Genomic DNA, 27,622 nt, shown 5'->3' with positions numbered 1-27,622 from the left:
TCTGAAGGATGGCAATCCCCAGTTGCAGGCACTCCTATGTTTATTTTGTGCAGGAAACTCAAGTTTTTGAAGAGTCCTTTGAAGAATTTAAACAAGCTTCATTTTAGTCACATTTCAGAGAGAGTTGTTAGAGCTGAGGCTGATTTAGAGCATCATCAATGCCTCCTACACAATTCTAGAGATGACATCTCTCTCCTGAACAGAGTTAATCAAATGAAGTTGAATCTCTTCAACCTTAAATCTGTTGAGAAAACGTTTTTTGCCTAGAAGCTCAAGTGTAACTTTCTTAAGAAAAGTGACAGAGGTACAAGGGTTTTACATGCTTTGATGAGTCATAAGCACATGAAAAGTTTCATCCCTGCTGTCCAGCATAGTAATAGGGCTCTTACTACCTCTTTAGATGAAGTTAGAGCTGAATTTGTTCATTACTATCAAAACCTTCTTGGAACTTCATCGTCTATTTCTTCTATTGATGCTGCTGTTGTTCATAGCAGTCCTTGTCTTGATGAATCCCACTCTAGTTTTCTCTTGGCTCCTATCTCAAATGAAGCTATCAAGGAAACTCTCTTCAACATTGGTAATGACAAAGCTCTTGGTCCTGACGGATTTTCATCTCTTTTTTTCAAGAAATCTTGGGACATCGTTGGGGCTGATTTTTATATGTCAGTTCAAGATTTCTTTTCTTCTGGTCAAATCCTCAAACAGATTAATCATTGCATTATTGCTCTGGTTCCAAAGTCTACTAATGTCAACTCAGCCAATGATTTTAAGCCAATCTCTTGCTGCAATGTGATTTACAAAGTGATATCCAAGATTCTAGCTGGTAGATTGTGCCGTGCCTTCCAAGATATTTTTAGTCCAGCTCAAAATGCTTTCCTTTGAGGGAGGAATATGATTGATAACATTAACTTGGCTTAAGAGTTTCTCAGGCATTATGGCAGGAAGAAAACCTTTCCCTGGTGCCTCATAAAAATTGATTTTAAAAAAGCTTTTGATTCGGTGCAATGGGTCTTTCTTAGAGAGCTTCTTCATCTGCTGGCTTTTCCTTAGCGTTTTGTTCATCTAGTTATGTTATGTGTGGAAACTTCTTCTTTCTCTATTGCTATCAATGGCAACCTATATGGGTTTTTCCCTAGGAGGTGTGGAGTTCAGCAGGGTGATCCTCTCTCTCCCTATCTGTTTCTAATCTGCATTGAATATCTCTTACGTATGCTGAAGATAGCATCTCAACAGCCAGGCTTCCATTATCACTCGAAGTGTGCATTTCATAACATTTGTCACTTGTTTTTGCAGATGACATTCTTCTGTTATGTCGGGGGGACAAATCTTCTGTTCATATTCTTCTAGAGCAGTTGCATGTCTTTGGCCAGACCTTAGGGTTACACATTAATGCAGGGAGATCTTTCATATATTTTGGAGGAGTTAGAGACAATATGAAGTAGGGTATCCTTCAAGATTCTTGTTTTTCTAAAGGTAGCTTTCCCTTCAAATACCTTGGTGTTCCCCTCAGTCCCCAAAGGCTTCTTGCTAGCCAGTTTTCCCCCCTTCTGCATAAACTTGAATCTGCTATACAAGGCTGGATGGGCAAGCACTTATCCTATGCTGGGCGTCTAGAGTTAATTAGATCTGTTCTCTTTGGCATGGTGCAATTTTGGCTCAGCATTTTCCCCATGCCAGATATTGTCATCAACCAAATTACATGCATTTGTAGGAACTTCTTATGGACTGGTAACACTGCTAGAAGCAAGTCTGCCTTAGTTGCTTGGAAGCACATCTGTTTGCTAAAGAAATGAGGGATGCCTTGGGCTCTATGACATCATGGCAAGGAACAAATGTTTCATTGCAAAGCAGCTATGAAATATTCATTTAAAAACTAACTCGATTTGGATTAGATGAGTGCACTATTTTTACTTGCAGGATAGTACTATCTGGTTGGTTCCTCTTCAAATAACCTCCTCTCCCTTATGGAAGTCCTTAATTTCTCTTCTAGATCAGCTCCTTGCAGATTGTGGGGGACAATCAGAAGTGATCTCCATGATGCAAAGTTGGGATAAAATTTCTGAGCCTTTCTCGGGTTATGCTTATGAGTTTTTGAGATTTAAAGGAACCTCGGTGTCATAGGTTAAGGTTGTTTGGGAACCTTGGTGTTTACCAAGGCATAGTTTCATCCTTTGACTTGCTTTACTTGGGAGGCTGAGAACACGAGACAAGCTGCAGTTTGTTGATGCTGATGCTAGCTGCGTCTTCTGTTAGGATCATGAGGAAAGCCATAATCACCTTTTCTTTTCTTGCAGTTGGACATCCCTCTTATGGTCGAAGGTTAAATCTTGGCTTCGACTCTGCCGAGGTATGGCCACCATTAGTAGTGTTGTTCGGGGCCTCAATCTCAAGGGGAAAAACGCTGTTGCCAAAAAGAAAAGGGTCTCCCTCAGCATTGTTGCCTACCTGATATAGAAAGAAAGGAATAGAAGAGTCTTTGAGAACTCCTGCACACTGGTTGAATCTTTATTTTGGAGATTTCAGGTTTTATTTTACATGATATTGCACTTTCATGAGTGCAATCACCTTCAAATTAATGTCAGCTAACTATATTAGTGGTTGTTCTGGATGAACTTTCCTGTGGGAAGCTGTCTTCTCTTCGGTTCACAGCCTTTCAAGCCGCATTGCATATGTTTCTTGTTGGGCCTTTGTTGTTGCTGTTTCTCTTGAAGATTTGTTGTGCTGCATGGTACTCATGTCTTTTTTGCATCCTGGTTTGATATACTTTTGTGTTTTCTACTCCAATTGGTGCCCAGACTGTCTACTTGTCTTGACTTTTGCTTTGTATTAGGTTGGGAACCTTGTAATTTATGGTTCCTCACATAACCATTGTCTGCTAATCTTAGCTTGTTAGCTTCCTTTCCTTGGCTTTGATGTAAAGTTCTATCAGAGAGTTTGTTCCCTGCTTTTGTAAATTACTGTATACAAACTTGTTGGTTCTCCGGCATTGTAAATTTTTGATATATTAATATACTTACATTTTAATTAAAAAAAATGTATTCATTGTTGCTGCCATAGAAAACAAATTATTTCTTTGTATCAATGAAAGACTAAATAGACTAAAGCATTGTTTAGTTAAGACGAGGCTGAAAACAAAGAAAATATGCAACAGTGACTCAAAACGCTGAGCTCATTGAAAACTTGTTCCAAATGTACGCTCATTGCTTATAAAAAACAGAAGATCATCTCATAAACATCTTATTATTATAGTTAGTTAGGTATTTTCTGTTTTCTTGTTTTGGAACCCTAAGGATGCTGCTGGAACAGTAAATATGCATGAAAAGCAAAGAAAATGGATGTCATAGCTATGAATTAGTCAAAGAATGTGCAGAGCCAATGCAAAAAACCATGAGAAAAGCAATCGAACCATTTGATGTAAGACAACACTGAACGATAAGTCACACAACGCTATCTAAAATGAGTCGAACCTTCATCGTAAAAAAGTAGATCGCCAAGAGGCAATGTTTTCAATATTCAAAGCTTTCCAAGTAAAAAAAAAAAGAAATCAAAAGAAGTGCCAATTTATAAGATAGGCATCACATCGTCTAATTAAGCATAAATCAAAATTTTAAAGGAGAAAGGTTTTTCTAAAAAATACTGCATCTCTTTCCCTTCTTGTTTTTTTTTTACAAAACTAAAGGCTAGTGTTAGCAAAAGCATACGTATATCTAAGATGCACGAAAAACTCCAGAGATTTAAAAAAGATTTTAAATCATAACTGCATTTTTTCTAGAAATATTTGCAGACCAAGACGAAGAATTAATATAAAGAACCACAGAAAAGCTTGTTTGTGAATGATTTTAAGGCTACCACAGAACACCTTACTCTAAACATAAAAATAAACCATCAAACATGTCACACATAAATATAAACTATATATATTGCTTAGGATCCATGTAAATGTCCTGATAGGGTTCGTCTATCCTGGAAGGCGAAAGGGTTTTCCACAACTTGTGTGTTGTGGTGAAAAATACATCCAATTAAAATTGATGAATATTCAGGATAATTCTGATAATTTTTGATATTTAAATATCAGCTTACTTGTAAGTCCAATATTTATACCAGAATATTGACCATTCATTCTCATGAATTAAAATTTTATTGGTTATAGAAATATTGGCTAAATCCTCATGGATTTAATAAACTCATTATTAAATTCAAAATGTAAGTTAAAAAAAAAACATATTATGTATTTTATTTTTTAAACAAGATATGATTTTTGTATTTTTGAGAAAACTTGGTTGAATACAATTTAAAATAAAATTGTATTTTTGAAAGAAAGATTTTTGTTATGTAAAACTTGGCCCTTGTGTGAGTGTGTGTGTTTAGCCATCTATTTATAGGTGAAAATTTTCTTTAGCTTGAAGGCAAAACAAACCAAGATTAACCATTGAATTTCAAGAATAAATATCAACCATTCATTTGATAACTTGGAGACAAAGAAAAGAAAAATGAACCTTTGTACTAAGAGAATGATTGTAGACTATTTGATTAAAAAAATGGGTTGCTTGGTGAGAGAGTTTTCAATTTTCAAATTGATCCTCTCCTTTCCACAATTATAATTAAATCCCTAAATATTAAATGCAATTTTTTCCTTTTCTTTTATTTTAAATTCTTTGGAAAAGACGTACATATTTTTTTTGGGTTTTTGTTGTTTTTTTCGTTATTTTTTGGTTTTTGTTTTAAAAAACAAAGTAAAAAATTGGGTAATAACAAATGTCCTATCTTTACAATACTTACAGAGGAAAAACTTGTTAAGTACTTTGCATAGTAAGTTTGTAAAGACAAACAAATTGTTTTTCCAAAACTAATCTTCTCAAAGCGTCTAGTTCAGTTTACTTGAAACTCTGTTTTCGCAGCAATTCCCTTCAACCAAAACTACGATCAAACTATGTACATCTTGGTTGTCCTAAAATCTCAATTTGTCAACTCTCTTTAACCAAAACCAAAATCTTTGCCAAAATTTCAATCAACAATTTGGTGATCCCTTTTAACTAGAATAAAAATATAAAACAGCTCGGCAAACTTGAAATCTCAATTTGGCGATTCCCTTTAACCAGAACCAATAGCTTGGTTAACTTGAGATCTCATTTGGCGATCCCTTTTAATTAAAACCAAAATATGAAACATCTTGGCTAACTTGATATCCCAATTTGGCGATTCTCTTTAACCAAAACCAATAGCTCGGTCAACTTGAGATCTCATTTGGCGATCCCCTTTAACCAGAACAAAAAAGTTACCTTCAGCTTGGTTAACCTGAAATCTCAATCTAGAGACCCCTTTTAACCAAAACCTTAGTCTTTATCTCCAACTCGGTCAACTTGAGATCCCATATGATGATCCCCTTTAACCAGAATCAAAATGTTGCCTTCAACTCGGTTACCCTGAAATATCAAACTAGAGACTCTTTTTTAATTAGAACCTTGGTCTTTATCTTCAACTCAGTCAACCTAAGATCTTATCTAGCGATCCCCTTTAACCAGAATCAAAATGTTACCTTTAACTCAATTAACTTGAAATCTCAATCTAGAGACCCTTTTAAACTACAACTTAGTCTTTCTCTTCAGCTCGGTCAACCTAAAATCTCAATTTAGCAATTTCCTTTAACTAGAACCAATAGCTCGATCAACCTGAGATCATAATCTGATAATTTCCTTTAACTAGAACCAAAATCTAAAAAACAACAGATAAACTGAAATCCTAATTTGGCGATTCCCTTTAACCAAAATGAAAATGTTTGTCTTCAGCTCGGTTAACCTGAAATCCCAATCTAGAGACCCCTTTAACCAGAACTTTGATTTTTATCTTTAGCTCGGTTAACTTGAAATCTCAATCTAGAGACTCCTTTAGCCAGAACTTTAGTTTTTTTCTTCAGCTCGGTCAACCTGAATTCCAATTTGATTATTCCTTTTAACTAGAACCAATAGCTCGGTCAACTTGAGATCCTCATCTAGAAATCCCCTTTAATCAGAACCAAAATGTTGCCTTCAGCTTAGTTAACTTGAAATCTTAATCTAGAGATGCCTTTTAATCAAAACCTTGGTATTTGTTTTGATCTCGGTCAATCTGAGATTTAATCTGGTGATCCCTTTTAACGAGAACTAAAATATTATCTTCACCTTAGTTAACCTGAAATCTCAATCTAGAGACCCCTTTTAACTTGAACCTTGGTCTTTGTCTTCAGTTCGATAAACCTGAGATTTCAATCTAGCAATTCTTTTTAACTAGAACCAATAGCTTGGTTAACCTAAGATTCAAGTATGTTATTAAATATCATGGGAAGGTACTGTATCCTATTTTTCTCCTCGAAACTATTTACACTTTTTTGTTCACATGGATTTTTAATACTATCCAGTCAAGATTTTACCTTGGGGAAGTCGGAAATGGGGCTGCAATGAAACTTATTGTCAACATGATCATGGGCAGGTTCTACCAAGTTCCTTTGTCAATTGTTTTCTGTTTTGCTTCTGTGCTGGATTATATTGTGACACCTGGTGTTTTCAACAATTTGCAGTATGATGGCAACCTTTTCTGAAGGGTTGCTTCTCAGCGAGAAAGGAGGACTGGACCCAAATGTACTGGTTGAGGTATTTGTGAGCAGAGAAAATCTTGTTAGATTATGTCGTGTCACTTGTCATCAAACCCCATGAAGATTAACTGAATTCATACTCTTGTTTGTTTTTTATTGGATTATTCTTGTTCTTTCTATCTCATTCGAACATGCACAATGATAATCATTGCTCTGCCGTGCTCTGGAAAATAAATGAAGAAACTCGTTGATTTTCAGTCTGTTTTATTTCTTCGTCTGCGTTTGTTTGTGTAAGAGAGAGAGAGAGAGAGAGAGGTTCTGAATGATGCTTAACTAAAATTCCTTGGTCAAAATGAATCAAGGTGTTGCACCCTTCTTGTTCAATAACAGCACTTAATGGAAGAGTACATCCAAAATGGACCTCATTTGTTAGGTGTTCTGGCTTGAAAAACTCTTAAAATTAAAGCGTGCACTCTTCTTCCTTGTCTTTGTTGGTAAAACTAAAAGCCTCTAGTATATAGAATGATGTTATCTTTTTTATTTTATTTTATTTTGTTGTTTTTGAAGGCATCTATTGAAGCCTCGTAGGAATCTTCTTACATAGGTGAAGTTGCAGGTAGTGTCACTGGGTGCCATTAGTGCACCGATGTATTCGCTGAAAGGTCCATCAATGGTCAAATCTCTATACCCCACTGCTTTTCCCTTAAAGCATCAGCAGAAGGTTTGTAGATATTCTAAATTGCAGACACTATTTAAATCAACGCTGTCATCTCAAAAATGAAGTCAATGGTTTCAGGACATGAGACTTGCCCTGGGATTAGCAGAATCTGTTTCCCAACCCACTCCAATTGCAGCAGCTGCAAATGAACTATACAAGGTAGCAAAAAGTCACGGGCTTAGCGATAGTGATTTTTCAGCAGTGATTGAAGCACTCAAAGGAAAAGTGCAATCCTGAGCAAACTCGTGTGTTTTTTTCCTGGTTACGAAGGAGAGGCTTGTACCTGAGATCTCGAGTTTTCTTGTATGTCATCATCACCAGCTTGTGGTCTTTTTTCTGTGTTAATACAAGTCTGTCGGAAAAAAACTGCGGAGTCCCTAAACTAGACTATTGATAGTTTCTGAACAAGGAATTTACCATAATTAATAATTGATGGACAAATTCATTGCAAAAAACCACAAGGAGTAATTTATACTTTACTTAAAGAAACAATGCACAACACGAAACAAGATAAAAGAATCCTATCTATACTTTACTTAAAGTGGAAATCTATTCTAAACTCCAAAGTGACATGAGTGAATTTTGCTTTGTCCCAGATGAAAAATTGGTATTAATTTCATCCTGAAGCTGATCCTTCCTGGCTTTACTTGACAGTTAAACTTGAAATCGATTCCAATGGGCTGTATGCTCGAACCCCTTAACAGCATCAGATAGATACCAAAGTCATGACAACCAGAAACACATCACTTTCTCAACTTATAAATAAAAACCTGTAAGCTCACATCGACATCTCCTTCCCTCATAAGAGAAAACTAAACTCACTTTCCCTCCTTTTCTAGGCTATTTTATTTTCCCATCCCCCAAACATTCCCGTATGAGTAACTATAACATGAAGGTGTCATCGTCTCCCAAGGTCAGCAAACACGTGGAGTGTCTCAGACATCTTCAGGTTGGTGTATTTACTTACTTTCTACAAGAAACATTGTGCTGTTTATGTTTTCATAAGCTTGTGTTATTTTATAGCCCAGTTTTCAACATTTTTGTTAAGTTTTATTACATGTATAGATGATCATGACATGCTTAATTACATACGCGAATTGATGTATTCTGCAGAGCCAACATGATGAGCTGGAAGCACAGTTCCTTGAGGAGAGAAAGGCATTAGAAGCTAAATACAACAAGCTTTATCAACCACTATACACTAAGGTATGTATTGTCTTTGCATTAATACTTCTGCATGTGTTACGTGAATGTTGAATCAGAGGTAGCATGCATTGCAATTTGTTCCGTATTAATGTAATTAATTTAAGTTTTTTATGGGCTCTCGGCGCAGAGATATGAGATTGTGAATGGTCTAAAAGAAGTTGACGGGGTTATGTCTGCTGAATTAGATAGCATAAAAGAGGATCAAGCTATAGAAGGTATTAGCGTATATTTTTAACAGTATATCTTGTTTTTGGCAAACATACATGGAGTATTTGAAAGCAATGCCTTATATTGAAATTAAGAGTATAGTACTTCTTCAATGCAGAGAAAGGAGTGCCTGAATTCTGGCTCACTGCAATGAAAACTCATGAAGTACTAGCAGAGGAGGTATGCAAGGCGTGCTCACATATGCACACATATATTTCTTCCTTTTGGATTCATCACTGTGTAATGTGATTTATCAATTGATTCTTGCAATAGATTAAGGGACAAGATGAAGGAGCCCTAAAGTTCATAAAAGATATCAAGTGGTCGAGACTTCAAAATCCTGAGGGTTTCGAGCTGGAGTTTTACTTCAACCCTTGTCCTTACTTCAAAAATTCTGTCCTGACAAAGACTTGTCACGTAATTGATGAATCTGATCCTATTTTGAGTCAAGCAATTGGGTAGTTAATTATATTAATGTTGTTGTGCTGAGAGTTTTGATTCTCTTCCTTTCTAATTTTCCTTCTTATAATGTTTCATCTGATTTTTTAGTTCGGAAATTGAATGGTATCCTGAGAAATGCTTGACGACGAAGGTTGTGAAGAGGAAACAAAGAACGGTGTCAAAGAAGACCAAAACCACCATGACAATTAAGAACTGTGAAAGTTTCTTCACATTCTTTAATACTTCTCAGATCCCTGAGAATGAGGATGAGCTAGATGATGATGATGTAAGTTCCCCTTCGTTATGTACAAGGAAAGCAATGTAACTGTTGATATGTTAATTGATGTCGTAGTCTCTTGTGTTCACAGTATGATGAACTTCAGGACCGGCTAAAACAAGGCTACAATTTAGGGTAAGTCCCACATTCTTTATGTGAACTTCATTGGGTCTATTCTGTGCATCTCTCTCTCCTTTTCTCTGATATGGACTTGTTTTTGTGGATGATAGTAATATTATTCGGGACAAAATCATTCCACATGCTGTGTCATGGTTTACTGGAGAGGCTATCGAGGAAGATGAGTTAGATGGTATAGATTATGATGGCAATGATGATGATGATGATGATGATGAGGATTATGAGGATGATGATGGGGATGAGGAGGACAATGAAAGGGACAAGGAGGCTGAGCAAGAAGAGAAAAGAAAACAAGGTGTGAAGAAGGACATCAAAAAGGACTATGATGAGGATGAGGATGAGGAAAATGAAAGAAAATGGGGCTTGAAGAAGGATGATGATGATGATGATGATGAGGCTGGAGATGAGGAGAATGATGATGGGGATGAGGAGGACAATGAAAGGGACAAGGAGGCTGAGCAAGAAGAGAAAAGAAAACAAGGTGTGAAGAAGGACATCAAAAAGGACTATGATGAGGATGAGGATGAAGAAAAGGAAAGAAATTGGGACTTGAAGAAGGATGATGATGATGAGGCTGAAGATGACGAGTATGATGACGGGGATGAGGAGGACAATGCAAGCGACAAGGAGGCTGAGCAAGAAGAGAAAAGAAAACAAGGTGTGAAGAAGGACATCAAAGAGGACAATGATGAGGACGGGGATGAGGAAAAGGAAAGAAAATGGGGTCTAAAGAAGGATGTTGAAGACGAGGATGAGGAGGAAGAGGAAGAAAAACAGGTCTGGAAGAAGGTAAAGTGCATCAATTTGATAAATTAGACTTCCATATTTTTGAAGATGCTAACATATTCTTCCACTGTTTCTTTTTTTGCAATATTCTTTCAGTCATCCGATGGACACAAGGCAAGTTGCAGCTGATATTTCATTATTTTAGTTTTTTATGCTATCTGTTGTTCTGTGTATAAAGTTCCGAGAAAATCTGATTTGGTTTTATTAATTGCAGAAGATTGGAGGGGCACAAATTCAGAAAGAGCACCCTCCTGAGTGCAAGCAACAGTAGTGTTGGATCACACTTGCACACAAATGACAGGAGCAGCTTAAAGATTGTAGCATCATCGGTCCTAGTTGACCAAAAGCTTTAGCTCTCTGGCATTGACTATCTATCTATCATCTACATATATCGATATGGCCAATGTTCTTTTCTTTTCTTTTCGTTAGCTATGCATTTGGAGTGAAACTGGAAATAATGTCTATCAGTGTATCTAATTTAATGGCTGCTTGATATTGTATGCTATATATATTGTTGTGTATATTGTGTGAATCATTGGTCAATATGATGCATTACTAGCTTAAACAAGTCACTCTGTTGATTTTCACTGTTGTGAAGTGTGGCATGGGACATTTAGGTGAGTTAAAGGAAAAAATAATAAAAGGAAATGCCATCTAATTTTATGATAATTAAAAACTCTAACTAGTCATTCAGAGATTATTAGATAAAAACTAATTATATATATAAAAATAAAAATAAAAATTACCCCAAGACATCTTAAAGATAAACTACTTCATGTTTGGATTTTATGATAAAAGTATTGATGCAAATCTCTCTTTATTACGTGTTCAAGTAACCCTAATAAAAATGATACTTCCTTAAAAAAGATGAAAATCAAATTTGAGAAGTGTGACACAATAGAAACCTGTCCCAAGACACCAATACTATTGGAATTGAATCGAATGACACCACAAGATCAGTTATACCTTAATAAGTCAGATTTGATCTTTATTCCAACAAAGATAACGTGTTGAATCATACAAAACATAAGTTTACTTCATAAATCCATGGCTACTTGATTTTCAGCATACAAAACACTTATATAATGCTTCACGTTTGCATTTTATGATAAAAGTACCTTTTATGTTTCTATATATATATATATATATATGGTAAATGACAACTAAAACCTAAAGTAGTGATTTGGGATTGGAACCGACAACAAAGCTTAATTCTTTATTTTAGAATGTAGGTGTACGACCTAAAAGGATAATGAATGTTTAGTTGGACTTTGACTCATTTTCATTGGGTAGTTTCAAAATGAGACCGAAGGCCATCATTCGCCATCAATAAACCTTGTTAGGATCACATTGATTCATCCCAAACCTACTCACAATAAACAAGTTAATATATCCTAACACCTAGATATTTCTAAACAAGCATTCTCAAACATTGGTGAAAGGAAAGAAAAAGAAGCATATTTGCAAACAAAGACTACACCAATATTTACATGTTATATATACACTTTTTTTATATATATATAAAAAGTGTTGTCTCTCTCTCACACACATATATGGTAAAGGGCGACTAAAACCTAAGACAATGATTTAGAATTTGGAACAGGCAACAAGACTCAATCTTCATTTTTAGAATGCGAGCGTTAGACCCGAGAGGATGATGAATATCTAGTTGGGCTTTGACTCATTTTTTGGGTAGTTTCAATGAGACCGAAAGTCATCACTCATTCTCAATGAGTTTTGATGGGATCACATTGATTCATCCCAAACCTACTCACAACGAACAAGTTAATATATCCTAACACCTGGATGTTTCTAAAAAGATTCTCCAATATTGATGAAAAGAAAGAAAAAGAAGCACATTTGCAAACAAAGACTAGAACAATATATATATATATATATATATATATATATATATATATATATATATATATATATAAATGTTGTTGAATCTGTTAGTAGGATAGTGGTTTACTATATAATGGAGTAGTAAATCAATAGAGTATTTTCAAGCTATCCTTAAACTCATATCCAAATTCATAATAGAAAAACAATTTACTTTGAAAATATAGCACCTCAATCATATTTAATTTTTGAAAGAAAGTATATACAAAAAATGAACATAGAAAATCAAGAAATCTTTTATTTATTTATTTTTAACAAACAATTAAAAAAACAAGAAACAATTTTTTTTATATAAAAAAATACTCATGCGAAAATATTCATATTGTTCTTTTTTTTTTTAGAAAATTTGTTAAGCATAGTTTTTTTTTCTTGAATTAAAGCTCACATCCATACATAAAACGCATTCACACAAAAATTTAAACACATCCATACACAAAAATCAAGCATATCCATGAAAATTAAACAATCCAGCTAAATAGTCCATACAAATCCATACACACGAATCAAGCACATTTGCAAAAATTAAACAGCCTATACATAAAAATAAATCATTCTTACACAAGAAAAAATTGTTAAGGATAAAAAAAAAACCTTTAAGAACCTCTATCATGGACTAGAAATTGTTGAAAACAATATACCAAAATGTTGGCATGTGGGAATCTTTCACTGGTGTGTTGTCAAGCACTTAGGATGTTAGAACATGTACTCCACGTGCATATTGGTTGGATTTTGGGAAGGAATTTAGGAACTATTTCTGGCTTGTCTTTGGGTCGATTATCGATTGGATTTGGGGAAGGAATTTGGGTCTGTTAGTGAGAGTGAGAGAAGGAGGACTCTTTTTTTTTTATCAAATGGAAATTTTATAGATCAAAACGAAACTAAGTTAAGCTAGAAACCAACAAATCTAAATATACAGGCATGTACATATAGAGACTAGGAGAACAGGCTCCCTTAGGCAAAATATTACATAGCCTAAGAATCAAGTACATAGACAGGGCTGTAGAAAGCAGTAAAACAATTCAGCAGCACAAACGTTACCACATGGCCACAACTGGATGCATGCCAGCAGACAACAATAAGGCTTCTCCACTAAAAAGCAATCATCCATGGCGAACAACAAAAACACACAGCCAGAGGAGGGGAGCCCAACTCTAGCAAACCAAAAACCCAGCAGCAGGAAATAGCCTGCAAACAAGCACTATAGAGTTCCAACTATCTACAAGAAGAGGCCGCAGATAGCAGCAACAACAGCCACTCTAGCAGCAGGGAAAAACCAGTAGCAGTTACATAAAGGCAGCAGACGAACTTGCACTGCATAAGCAATGTAGAAGAACAAGTCAAAGAGAATGAACATGCTGCAACAACCACCAAATCTGCAGGAGCTTAGCTATCCAATATTCAAAGTTTTGAAATCAAACAAGATTGTATCTACTGTTTAAATTTTGAACTCATCAGATATACATGCACATATGTAGGACAACAGTTAGCATTATCCTTTATTTAAACCCTCTGTACATGCACATATTAAGCAACAAAAATACAAAAGTATTCAAGCATTCTTCTTTAAAGTTTCTGTAAAGTTTTCAAGCAGCAATAAATAGTAGCAAAACAACATATAATAGATCAACAAAAGCCAACAGAGGTTCATCCGACCAATAAATAAAAGGAGCAACACAAGCCAGAGAGGGTGCTACTCTAGCAAACCAGAAAACCTAGAATAAACAGGAGCTACCAACACTCAACATCAGAGCAAGCTTCCACCTAGGCCATGGCAAGCACAACTATCCAGTGCAATAGATCACACAGTAGGATGAGCATTGCTGGGAACGACCCAATAGACGACGACATCACAACAAACTTACATGCACAAAGCTGGAGACTAGCAAGTTCAAATGTACAATAAACACTAAGTAACAAAGGGAACATGCTCCCTTGAAATAGTATTAAATCCACATACAGAGATGCTGTAAAACCAAAACAGGACTACATAAAATAACATCAAAATCCAAATGGAGTCATAAGGAAGAAGAAGGGGAAACTGAACCCTCATGCTTGCCATGAAGCCTATTGCCTGCCATAGGCCGAACCTTTGCAGAACCACTGCCTTCACATAGAACAACAACATCAGTCTTTGCATGCTGACCAACTTTTGCAGCAGCACCAACCATGCTACGAGTCATATATTGCTTCTTGCCTCTAAGGGGCTCTCATCTTGCAGCAACAACCACATCCTGCATAGAATCATCAATACCATGCACTATTTTTGAAGGAGCACAAGGCACAACGCCTGGGAGAGAAGGAGGACTTGTCATGCTTGGTGGAGGGTTGTTGCTTTGATGGTTATATTGTTTAGCTTGCATTAGATTACTACCCTGTGCTATGTTCCAGATCGAACCAAAACTTTATTTTAACACAAACAATAAAATCAAAGAAATAAAAAGTATAGATAACAAAAAAAAAAAGAAGAAGCTCAAGCATGTTGATCTAAAAAAAACCTTAACGACAATAATAATTCAATTTTGATTTAAGAAAAACATTCAAGATGACCAAACAAACCCGTGAATTGTTTTTAATATATGAAAAAAAATCAAATTTTAAAATATGATTTTAATTAAATTTTCATTAGCAATTTATTATTGTCATATCATATACATAATAATTAAAAAAATAAATTGTTAAAACTCAGAAAAACAATTATAATATTATGAAAAATCATATCAAAGTAAATGAATTAGCATGTTTTTTTAGTGAAAAGAAGAAGAAGAAGGGGCTCAGGTTCATGATAGGGTCTAAAAGGAGAAGGCTAGACTCTTATGGGCCTGAAATCCAGGCTCAAGCGCACCTTAATTCTTTTTTTTTTAAGGCGGAGTACGACATGTCATCCAACTTTTTTAAAAAAAATAAAAATAAAATGGATGACTCAACTTCTATTGTGACTAATAACACATAAGTTTTGCATTTTTGAACTAAAACAACCCAATTTTCAACAAAGTTTCACCTCAAAATATCAAAGGAAAACCCTACAAACCTTAATAAACCGTCATGTGCCCTTTAATAGTAAGAAAACAATTAAAAATTGAAAAATCAAATTGATAGCACAAATTTTCCTAAAGCCGGATATTTTTTTTTTTTGATAATATGAGGATCCAAAACCACCACCAACAAACTTTCCTCGTCAAATGGATCATCTTGACATAAAACTTGATCATTTTGGTTGCCAAAATTATGACAACCAAACATTTTCTCTTTCTAATGCTATTTTTAACAGTCTTTGTTTCTCTCTCATACACAGACCAAGAAATAAAAAATAAATAAAATTTAAGACCAAAAAAATGTAGCGAACATTTGTGGGTAGCCATCAATTTTATTTGCCTTTTACTTTTTTATCTCTAAACTTTTAATTTTATAAATTTACCATAATTTTGAGCCATATTCCATGCAATTAGGCTTGAAAATGATGTAATTAAAAAATCAATAAAAATTGTTTTGGACCAAAATGAACTTTTCCTAAGAATATTAGATTGACCATTATATTTCTCCATTGTTTTCACTCTACTGCCCTATCATTTAATTTTTCCAATCTTTAACAAAATTGGACAAATTAGTCATCAATTTGGGCTTACAATGATGTAATTAAAAAACAAATTGAGTAAAAATAAAAAAGTACACTGTTCGTCATAGACATTTTAGTATATGTTATAATAAGGGAAATAAAGGAGGCTGTTGTGTTCGATTTCGAGTGAGAGGAGACAATGGTTTTGGTCGTGGGCTTATGGTTTCGAGGAAATGTGCGTTTGAAAGTATGATAGTGGTTGCAGTTCAAAATATTTTTTTAATTTTCATTCGAAAATGCATTAAAATAATATATTTTTTAATTTTTTTGACATTAGCACATCAAAATAATCTAAACACATAAAAAAATTTAATTTTAAATAATATTTTATATAACTTTTAAAAAATATGATTTTAACTGTTTTTCCAAACATTATCAAAATAAAGATTGTGTGGTTGGGAGAGGTTAGGCTGGGTTATAACGTGGGAAGGCAAGAGAGATTGTTTGTTTGGTAGTGTGGTTGCGGTTGCTTTTCAAATAGCTTTTCGTGCCAAAATGCATGCCAATGATGTTTTTTTATTTTTTAAAAATCATTTTTGACATCAGCACATCAAAATGATTTGAAAACACTAAAAACATATTAATTTCAAGTTAATAAAAAAATAAAAAATTTTCAAATTTTATCAAAAGCGCTTTTGAAACGCAGAAACAAACAGGCCCAAAAAAGACTACAATTGATTTCAAGTTCTGAGGTTATGATTAAGTTGTCAGATTTCAGCAGTCTTAGAAAAATGGGAGGCTATGGTGTAGGCGGCTAAGGTTTGGTTTCAGTAAACAAGGAGAGTCTTTTGTCTTTTTCTTTTTTTTATATCTCCTTATTTTTTTTTTCTGTCCTATTTTTTTCTTCTTTTCTTTCACTTTCTCTCATAATTTTTTCTCTTTTGATTTCTTTATTTCTTTCCATGAAAAAAATTCTTCTTCTTGTTTCTCTCCTCGTCTATTTATAATGCTCCTCCTTAAATTTAAAAATCCTATAATTGAATTTAAAAATCTTTTTAGATTTTATTTTTTTTCATTTTTAATATGAGTTTAATTTTTTTTTTAATTTCAATTCTAATTTTTTTTAATTTCAATTCTAATTTTTTTAATTCCATTAATGTTAATTCTAAACTTTAAATTCCTTTATTTTTGAATTTCAATTTTAAATGTTTTTAATTTTTTTATTTAAATTTTAAATCCTTTTAATATTTCTCATAATCTTCTAAACTATATTTGGGTCCCTCATTCTTATTGTCCCTTTCATTTTACTCACTAAAATATTTTTGTTAGAGAATATGCTAGAAAAGAGGTTAAAAATAAATTAAAACACTAAGTAGGGAATATAAACAACTTCTTATTTGAGTTAGTTTTCAATTAAGACTTCTTTTATTTAGTCCTTTTATTCTTGATTTTTTACTAATTTACCCCTTTACTTTTATTTGTAATATTATTGACCTTTTACTTTCAAGATCATCTTTATTTAGTTCTTACTGTTGGAAACAGAGAAGAAAAAGATTTGAATCCAATAATTGATAGAGCTGTAACTCAATACCATAAATGTTTTCTTATTATTCCATTTATTGAAATCTAAGAGCACATAAACTTCCACAATCTAGGAAAAACCATGAGATCTTTTACTCATTAAAGCTAACAATTAATGACACTGAAAATTATAAATTACACTTTAACACTCCCTCGTAATTTGTAATCTTCAGAAACTCCTTGAATTGGTGAAACTTTTCAACTAGAATAACTTTTGTGAGAACGTTTGCAGGTTGATCATTTGTATTGATAAACTCCAGTTGCATCTCTTTCTTGCTCACCATGTCTTTGATAAAATCATGCCTTAACTCTATATGCTTTGATCATGCATGAAAAAATGGATTCTTGGTCATTATAATTGCTAACATGTTATCACATAATATAATAGTAAGATCAAGAACTTCTTACTGTAAATCAAAAAATTCTCCTCAACCACACTGATCGATATATTGCTTCATTTGCAGCAATATATTCTTCCTCTGCAAAAGATAAAACTATAGAAGTTTTCTTCCTTAAATGCTATGAAATTATATTTGTTCCTAGAAAAAAATACATAACAAGATGTACTCTTCCTATCATCACAGCTTCCGGTCTAGTCATTGTTAGAATAACCAATCAACTTGTTATCTTCTTGTTTCTTGTACATGATTCCATGATCCTTTGTTCCTTAAAGATATCGCAGGATTCTTTTGCTGCTGCACAATGAAGTCGGCTAGGATCCTCCATAAATCTAGAAATAATACTTACTGGGAATAATATATTAGGTCTTGAATTTGTGAGATAAATTAAAGATCCAACAAGACTTCAAAAAAATCATTGAATCCGCTTTAGCAGCATCATCATTCTATTGTAACTTCTCATTTGCTGTATTGCAGATGTTACTAGTTTACATTTTGACAAGTCGAATTTCTTGAAAAGATTTGCAACATACTTTTCTTGAGAAATAAAATTTTTCCCTGGAGATTGCTTCATTTGAATGCCAATAAAATATCTCATCAATCCAAGGTCTGACATTTTGAATTCTTTCATCATAGCATCCTTGAATTTTGCAACCATATCTTTACTTGTTTTTGTATATATTAGATCATCAACATAAAGATAGACCATTTGAAAGTCTACTCCTTTTTTCTTCATATAGAGTGATGGTTCAAATTTACTTCTTTCAAATTCATTTTGATGAAAACAGAGATCAATTTTATTGTTCCATGCTCTTGGTGCATGTTTTAATCCATAAAGAGCTTTACAAAGTCTGTAAACTTTTTCTTCTTTCCCTTTTTATTCATATCCTGGGGTTTGCTCAACGTAGACTTCTTCTTACAATTCTCCATTAAGAAATGCTGACTTAATGTCAAGTTGAAAAACCTGTAATTAAAGTTGTGTAGATTAAGTAAGAACTATTATGATAGTTTCCATTCTTGCAATAGGCGCAAAGGTTTCTGTAAAATCAACTCCAGGTTGTTGCAAGTAGCCTTTAGCAACAATTCTAGCCTTATGCTTCTGAATACTGCCATCCTCATTGTATTTGATCTTGAACACCCATTTTAAACCCACTGCCTTGTTTTCTTTTGGAAAATCAACTAACTTCAATGTTTGATTCTTTTCAATACTTATTATCTCCTCATTCATAGCTTTCCTCTGTTCTTTCATTTTTACTGCTTCTTTAAAATTCCAAGGTTCACCTGAAAAGAAAGCAACATGACAAGAGTTGTATATGTCAGTTAATGGTCGAAATCTCCTTGGAGGAGATTATGAGTATGATTCTTCATTAGAACTTGATGAGTTTCCTTCATTGTGATAATTTGAACAAGTTCCATTTTGAGAAGAAGAATTGGAAACATTAGGCTGCTTTAGAGCTTCAAGTAACTCTAGTGTTGCTGATTCTGGATTGACTGTATCTTCCCATTTCCAAGCTGCAGATTCATAAAAATAAAATCTTTGGAAAAAAGTATATGATCCTTTTTAGGATTGAAAAGTTGAAAGCCTTTTGATTCATCATTATAGCTAATAAAGATAAGTTTTTCCCTTTTCTCATCAAACTTATCTCTGCTTTGAGAAGGAATAAGAGCATAAGCAATACTGTTAAATACTTTAAGATGACTAACATCAGGCTTTCGCTTATACCATGTTTCAAATAGAGTTTGATTTTGGACTGCCTTTGTTGGAGATCTATTGAGAATATAAGCTGCAGTATTGATAGCTTCAACACAAAACTTTTTAGGAAGTACTTTCCCTTATAAAATTCTTCTTGCCATTTCTTTAATAATTCTATTCTTCCTTTCTGCAACTTTATGCTACTGAGGAGTATGCCGAATAATAAGTTGCCTTTGAATACCATTCTTTTTGCAATAATCAAGAAAAAGCTTGTAAATAAACTCTTTTCCACGATCTATCCTTAGAGTCTTCATCTGGCACCCACTTTGCTTTTTTACAAAAGTTTTTAATTGAAAAAAAAAATAGAGAATGCTTCTGATTTTTTATCAAGCAAATAAATCCATATCATTCTAGAATAATCATCAATAAAGAGTAAGAAATATCTATTGTTACTTATAGATGGAGTTCGAATAGGGCCACAAATATCTGCATGGGTTAATTCAAGAGGTGTATTGGTTCTCCAGGTTGTCTTTGTAAATGAAAAATGATGCATTTTTTCATACACACATCCTTCACAGATTCCAGTTTGGTTCTGGATGGAAGGAAGACCAGAAACCATATTCTTTTGCTTTAACTGTTGCAAGCCATTAGATGAGATTCATTAACATGTTCACTTCTAATAACAACATTATAAAGTGATTTCATGTTAAGAGGAAAAACATTATTAGAACTCATCTTGACAAGTTATTCTCCAATTTGTTTTCTTATTATAAATCTCATATTATTCTTCATTAAAAAATCAGCTTATAACCTTTTCTCATCATTTGTCCTACACTCAACATATTCTGACCAATGCTAAAAGAGTAAAACACATCATGAATATGTTTTTTTATTACCTTTATTGGAGTGGATTGTAACATCACCTCTTCTTTTGATTTCCATCCTCTTACTGTCACCAAGTTCAACATGAGAAGAATAAGCTTTATCAAGAGTTTCAAAGTTTGAGCAATTACCAGTGATATGATGATTATAACCACTATCAAGATACTAAACTTCTTCTCCTTTGTGTTCTACATTCATGTAAGAATAGAATAATTTATCTTCTTTCTTTGAAAAGTGTGCTGCAATGTTCTCTCCACTGCCATCTTCCTTTTTCTTTATGCCAACAATTTTTGTCAGAATGTGAGGAATTTTTACATGTGGTACATGTAAAGAAATAATCTCAAGTTTTATGATTAGTTCTTTTGTAAATAGTGCAATATAAATTGCTGCTTCCTCTTAGCTGAAAGTCTATTCTTCCACTTCCTCTGTTTCTACCTCTGTCTTTGCTATAATTCTAACTTTCACTTGCTCTTTCATATGTTTCTTTTCTAAAAAATGATCTTCCTCCTCTTTGATCTTGATGAAATCTTGTTGCCTTCCTATCAGAAAAATTTGCTTTAATCTGAAATGCCTACTCCATTGGTTGCTTGCTATACTAGTTTACTCTTTGTTCATATGCTTCAAGAGATCCCATCAATTCATGAATTGTAAGCCTTAAAAGATCTTTTGTTTCTTCAATAACAACAACTATATGCTCAAATTTTTGTATCAAACTTCTAAGAATCTTCTCTACAACTCTTTTATAAAAAAACATTGTCTCCATAACTTTTGATTTGATTGATGATTTTAGTGGTTCTTGAAGAGAATTCTTTAATTAACTCAATATCCTTCATTGTACGATTTTCAAACTCTATCCACAGATTCTGTAGTCGAATGAAGATAGCTTTATGAGAATCCTAGAATTCATTTTTTAAAATCTCCCATGCTTTTCTTGCCTTTTTAATAGAGAAAATTCTGAGATAAATTGATTTGCTTACTCGCTAAATTATTCTAAAGGCAGTTGCATTTCTTTGCACATTCTGCTTATATTCCTTTGTATTTTTTTCTATCCAAGAAGTAGAAGATCCTGTCTAGGGTGGTTCTTTAAACCCCTCATCAACTAATGTCCATAAATCTTGTGAAATGAAGACAGTCTCCATTTGAGAACTTCAGTATTCATAATGCTCTCCATCATAGATAGGAATCTGCGTTGCGGTATAGGAGAAAGTAGAAATACTTGATGAAGAAGCCATTAAGAAGAAACCTGCTCTGATACCAAATCTGTTGGAAACAAACTGTAGAAATAAAGAAGATAAAGATTTGAATATGATAATTAATAAAGCTGCAACTTAATACCATAAATATTTTCTTATTATTCGTTTTATTCTGCAGGTTACAAGAACATAATAGAGAAAGACTATATAACAAGAACTAATTTAATGAAATCTAGGAGCACATGAACTTTCACAATCTAGGGAAAACCAAGAGAATTTTTACTCATTAAAACTAAAATTAATAATACTAAAAATTACAAATTACACTTTAACACTTACTAATTCTATTGTCCACGCTCTACCACGTGTATGCATATGAATCATCCAATAACTTTGACGACTTTGATTTTTTCCTTATGAGAAAACATGCATTAATTTGATATGTGAGATAGTGGAGTAATAGCTTTACTTTGTATCATGTTTTTTAAGATAATAGATCTGCACATCGTCAAGTTTCAGTTAGCAAAATACCTTAGGACATCACTATGAAAATTCTTGAAACCATTAATTTACCAACTAAAAAGGTTGCATGGACTCTAAACAAATTACTTGCATCCTACTATTTACAAAGCTTCTTTAACAGCTATGGTCCAACAACATCTAAGAAGTTACAGTAACCTATATACCAATTAGCAAAATGTATTGTTTATGGTTTCAATACTATTATTGCTCGCAGATCTCTTTGGTACAACCTTAAGTCCTAGGCTCCAGCTGGTCCCTGGATTGTTTTAGGAGATTTTAACTCCATTCTCTCCCAGAAAGATAAACACAATGGTGACCCTGTCTCATCTTATGAAGTCTCTGATTTCAGAGCATGCTGTTCCAACTTGGGCATCTCTGATTTGAATTACACTGGCTGCCACTATACTTGATCCAATGGGAGTATTTGGACTAAAATAGATCATGTTCTAGCCAATCCTTTATGGTGAAATCTTCAGCTCACGTCCCATGTGCATTTTCACCCTCTAGGTGCTTTCTCTGATCAATCAGGAGGTCACATTCAGATTGGTAGCAACAGATCCCCAGGTCGGCGCCCCTTCAAGTTCATTAATATGTGGGTTGATCACCCAGACTATGCAGGTTTAATCTCTGAAGGATGGCAATCCCCAGTTGCAAGCACTCCTATGTTTATTTTGTGCAGGAAACTCAAGTCTTTAAAGAGTCCTCTAAAGACTTTAAACAAGCTTCATTTTAGTCACATTTCAGAGAGAGTTGTTAGAGTTGAGGCTGATTTAGAGCATCATCAATGCCTCCTACACAATTCTAGAGATGACATCTCTCTCCTGAACAGAGTTAATTAAATGAAGTTGAATCTCTTTAACCTTAAATCTGTTGAGAAAGCGTTTTTTGCCTAGAAGCTCAAGTGTAACTTTCTTAAGAAAAGTGACAGAGGTACAAGGGTTTTACATGCTTTGATGAGTCATAAGTAGATGAAAAGTTTCATCCCTGCTGTCCAGCGTAGTAATGGGGCTCTTACTACCTCTTTAGATGAAGTTGGAGCTGAATTTGTTCGTTACTATCAAAACCTTCTTGGAACTTCATCGTCTATTTCTCCTATTGATGCTGCTGTTGTTTATAGTAGTCCTTGTCTTGATGAATCCCACTCTAGTTTTCTCTTGGCTCATGTCTCAAATGAAGCTATCAAGGAAACTCTCTTCAGCATTGGTAATGACAAAGCTCTTGGTCCTGGCGGATTTTCATCTTTTTTTTTCAAGAAATCTTGGGACATCGTTGGTGCTGATTTTTGTGCGACAGTGCAAGATTTCTTTTCTTCTGGTCAAATCCTCAAACAGATTAATCATTACATTATTGCTCTGGTTCCAAAGTCTGCTAATGTCAACTTAGCCAATGATTTTAAGCCAATTGTTTTGCTGCAATGTGATTTACAAAGTGATATCCAAGATTCTAGCCGGTAGATTGTGTCGTGCCCTGCTAGACATTATTGGTCCAGCTCAGAATGCTTTCCTTGGAGGGAGGAATACGATTGATAACATTAACTTGGCTTAAGAGTTTCTTAGGCATTATGGCAGGAAGAGAACCTCTCCCTGGTGCCTCATAAAAATTGATTTTAGGAAAGCTTTTGATTCGGTGCAATGGGTCTTTCTTAGAGAGCTTCTTCATCTGCTGAGTTTTCTTTAGCGTTTTGTTTATCTAGTTATGTTATGTGTGGAAACTTCTTCTTTCTCTATTGCTATCAATGGCAGCCTATATGGGTTTTTCCCTGGGAGGTGTGGAGTTCAGCAGGGTGATCCTCTCTCTCCCTATCTGTTTCTAATCTGCATGGAATATCTCTCACGTATGCTAAAGATAGCATCTCAACAGCCAGGCTTCCATTATCACCCAAAGTGTGCATTTGATAACATCTGTCACTTGCTTTTGCAGATGACATTCTTCTGTTATGTCGGGGGGACAAATCTTCTGTTCGGATTCTTCTAGAGCAGTTGCATGTCTTTGGCCAGACCTCAGGGTTACACATTAATGCAGGGAAATCTTTCATATATTTTGGAGGAGTTGGAGACAGTATGAAGCAGGGTATCCTTCAAGATTCTTGTTTTTCTAAAGACAGCTTTCCCTTCAAATACCTTGGTGTTCCCCTCAGTCCCCACAGGCTTCTTGCTAGCCAGTTTTCCCCCCTCCTGCATAAACTTGAATCTGCTATACAAGGTTGGATGGGCAAGCACTTATCCTATGCTGGGCGTCTGGAGTTAATTAGATCTATTCTTTTTGGCATGGTGCAATTTTGGCTCAACATTTTCCCCATGCCAGATATTGTCATCAACCAAATTACATGCATTTGCAGGAACTTCTTATGGACTGGTAACACTGCTAGAAGCAAGTTTGCCTTAGTTGCCTGGAAGCACATCTGTTTGCTAAAGAAATGAGGGATGCCTTGGGCTCTATGACATGAAGGCAAGGAACAATTGTTTTATTGCAAAGCAGCTATGGAATATTCATTTAAAAACTGACTCGATTTGGATTAGATGAGTGCATTATTTTTACTTGGAGGATAGTACTATCTGGTTAGTTCCTCTTCAAATAACCTCCTCTCCCCTATGGAAGTCCTTAATTTCTCTTTGAGATCAGCTCCTTGCAGATTGCGGGGGACAATCAAAAGTGATCTCCATGATGCAAAGTTGGGATAACATTTCTGAGCCTTTCTCGGGTTATGCTTATGAGTTTTTGAGATTTAAAGGAACCTCAGTGTCATAGGTTAAGGTTGTTTGGGAACCTTGGTGTTTACCAAAGCATGGTTTCATCCATTGGCTTGCTTTACTTGGGAGGCTGAGAACATGAGACAGGCTGCACTTTGTTGATGCTGATGCTAGCTGCGTCTTCTATCAAGATCATGAGGAAAGCCATAATCACCTTTTGTTTGCTTGCAGTTGGACATCCCTCTTGTGGTCGAAGGTTAAATCTTGGCTTCGACTCTGCAGGGGTATGACCACCATTAGTAGTGTTGTTCAGGGCCTCAATCTCAAGGGGAAAAACGCTGTTGCCAGAATGAAAAGGGTCTCCCTTAGCATTGTTGTCTACCTGATATGGGAAGAAAGGAATATAAGAGTCTTTGAGAATTCCTGCACATTGGTTGAATCTCTATTTTGGAGATTTCAGGTTTTATTTTATATGATATTGCACTTTCATGAGTGCAATCACCTTCAAATTAATGTCAGTTAACTATATTAGTGGTTGTTCTAGATGAACTTTCCTGTAGGAAGCTGTCTTCTCTTCGGTTTACAGCCTTTCAAGCCACATTACATATGTTTCTTGTTGGTCCTTTGTTGTTGTTGTTTCTCTTCAGTTTACAGCCCTTACTCTAAACATAAAAATAAACCATCAAACATGTCACACACATATATAAACTATATAGTTTGTCGCTACATTATGAATGCCATAAAAGATAATCAACAGCAAGAAAAGCAACCAGGTTTAAAATTGAACTTTTTATAGACACTAAAAGAATTAGAAGAAGGAATGATGTTTGAAACCACTATGAATATCGCTTCAAATACAACAACAAACTCTACCCTCCAGTGGCTAATATTATTCTGTAACATCTCTCTTACCAATAAAAACCTAACACCTGATCTCATAAATGAAAATGGTTGTATCTGAACTTATGAGTTTTGTTTGCATGCTAAACTCAATGATAACTCTTGGTTTCAAGAAAAGTTGGAAAATCCAAACAATCAAACACCTGCACCAATAAAAAACTGTAACTTCTCTCACCAATAAAAGCTTACCATGTGATCTCATAAGTCAAAATTGTAGGCTCTCAACTAACATTGCTCACTTTTGTTTATGTGCTTAACCCAATCGCAAGTGGACATGTGTTGTTGGGGTCGTGGGAGTTAGCTGTTTGGTTTAGGTTAGAAAACTCGGTGTACTTGTTTTATCAGAGATTCTAAGGGTAAGGAACTAATTGTGGCTAGGAAAGATATTATCACCCCTAGTGCACCCTGCATGAAGTAAGCTGCATTGTATGGTCTGAATGTGATTTAAATGATTTGATGAGTTTCTAATTGGTGGTCTATCTATTGCTTAGGATCCATGTAAGTGTCTTGATAGGGTTCATTTATCCTAGAAGGCGGAAGAGTGTTCCACAACTCGTGTGTTTTGGTAAAAAAATACTTTCAATTAAAATTGATGAATATTCAGGATAATTCTGAGAATTTTCTGGTCAACTTTTGATATTTAAATATCAGCTTACTTGTAAGTCCAACATTTATACCAGAATGTTGACTATTAATTATCATGAATTAAAATTTTATTGGTTATAGAAATATTGGTCAAATCCTCGTGGATTTAATAAAATGATTATTAAATTCAAAATGTATGCTAAAAAAATAAAACATACCATGTATTGTATTTTTTAAACAAGATATGATTTTTGTGTTTTTAAAAAAACTTGACCGTATACAATTTAAAATAAAATTGTATTTTTGAAAGAAAGATTTTTGTTGTGTATTTGAAAACTTGGCCCTTTTGTGTGTGTGTGTGTGTGTGTTTAACCATCTATTTATAGGTGAAAATTTTCTTTAGCTTGAAGACAAAACAAACCAAGATTAACAATTGGATTTCAAGAATAAATCTCAACCTTTCATTTGATAACTTGGAGACAAAGCAAAGAAAAATAAACCTTTGGACTAAGAGAATGATTGTAGACCATTTGATTAAAAAAATGGGTTGCTTGGTAAGAGGGTTTTCAATTTTCAAATTGATCCTCTCCCTTCCATGATTATAATTAAATCACTAAAAATTAAATGTATTTTTTTATTTTTTTTAATTTTAAATTCTTTGAAAAAGACGTACATATTTTTTGGGTTTTTGCTGTTTTTTTTTGTTGCTATTTTTTGGTTTTTTTTCAAAAACAGGATAAAAAATTAGGTAATAAAAAATGCCCTATCTTTACAATACTTACGGAGGAAAAACTTGTTAAGTACTTTGTATAGTAAGTTTGTAAAGACAAACAAATTGTTTTTTCAAAACTAATCTTCTCAAAGCGTCTAGTTCAGTTTACTTGAAATTCTGTTTTCGCAACAATCCCCTTCAACCAAAACTACGATCAAACTATGTACACATTGGTTGTCCTGAAATCCTAATTTGTCGACTCCCTTTAACCAAAATCAAAATCTTTGCAAAAAATTCAGTCAACCTGAAAATCCAATTTGGTGATCCCCTTTAACCAGAACAAAAATATAAAACAACTTGACTAACTTGAAATCTCAATCTGGCGATTCCCTTTAACCAGAACCAATAACTTGGTTAACCTGAGATCTCATATGACGATCCCTTTTAACTAGAATCAAAATATGAAACATCTTGGCTAACCTGATATCCTAATTTGGTGATTCTCTTTAACCAGAACCAATAACTCGATTAACTTGAGATCCCATCTGGCGATCCCCTTTAACTAGAACCAAAAAGTTACCTTTAGCTCGATTAACTTGAAATCTCAATCTAGAGTCCCCCTTTAACCAAAACCTTGGTCTTTGTCTCCAACTCGGTCAACTTGAGATTG

At 34.2% G+C, this 27,622-nt stretch overlaps 1 protein-coding gene across 34 annotated transcripts in view; it reads left to right on the top strand.

Annotated features, from left to right (window-relative positions):
• The window catches only part of LOC18096801 (uncharacterized), a 92,884-nt gene that overhangs the window by 58,954 nt on the left and 6,308 nt on the right, over positions 1-27,622 (top strand). For 11 of the 34 annotated variants that reach the window (XM_052451082.1, XM_052451086.1, XM_052451081.1 and 8 more), the window contains one exon: positions 9,851-10,036. The exons of 7 other annotated variants lie outside the window; for them this stretch is intronic. In XM_052451082.1, coding sequence (XP_052307042.1) covers positions 9,851-10,036 — 186 coding nt within the window. Of the gene's footprint in view, positions 1-7,662; positions 8,236-8,399; positions 8,493-8,619; positions 8,708-8,817; positions 8,880-8,972; positions 9,158-9,248; positions 9,427-9,508; positions 9,553-9,850; positions 10,037-27,622 lie in introns of those variants that run through there. 16 more of the 34 variants (XM_052451083.1, XM_052451084.1, XM_052451058.1 and 13 more) reach the window with 11 other exon arrangements.

This window comes from Populus trichocarpa, chromosome 3 (assembly GCF_000002775.5).
Source record: "Populus trichocarpa isolate Nisqually-1 chromosome 3, P.trichocarpa_v4.1, whole genome shotgun sequence".
In the NCBI taxonomy this organism is placed as follows: Eukaryota; Viridiplantae; Streptophyta; class Magnoliopsida; order Malpighiales; family Salicaceae; genus Populus; species Populus trichocarpa.
Note: the sequence above shows the minus strand (reverse complement) of the source record. Positions and strands in the feature narration are given on the sequence as shown.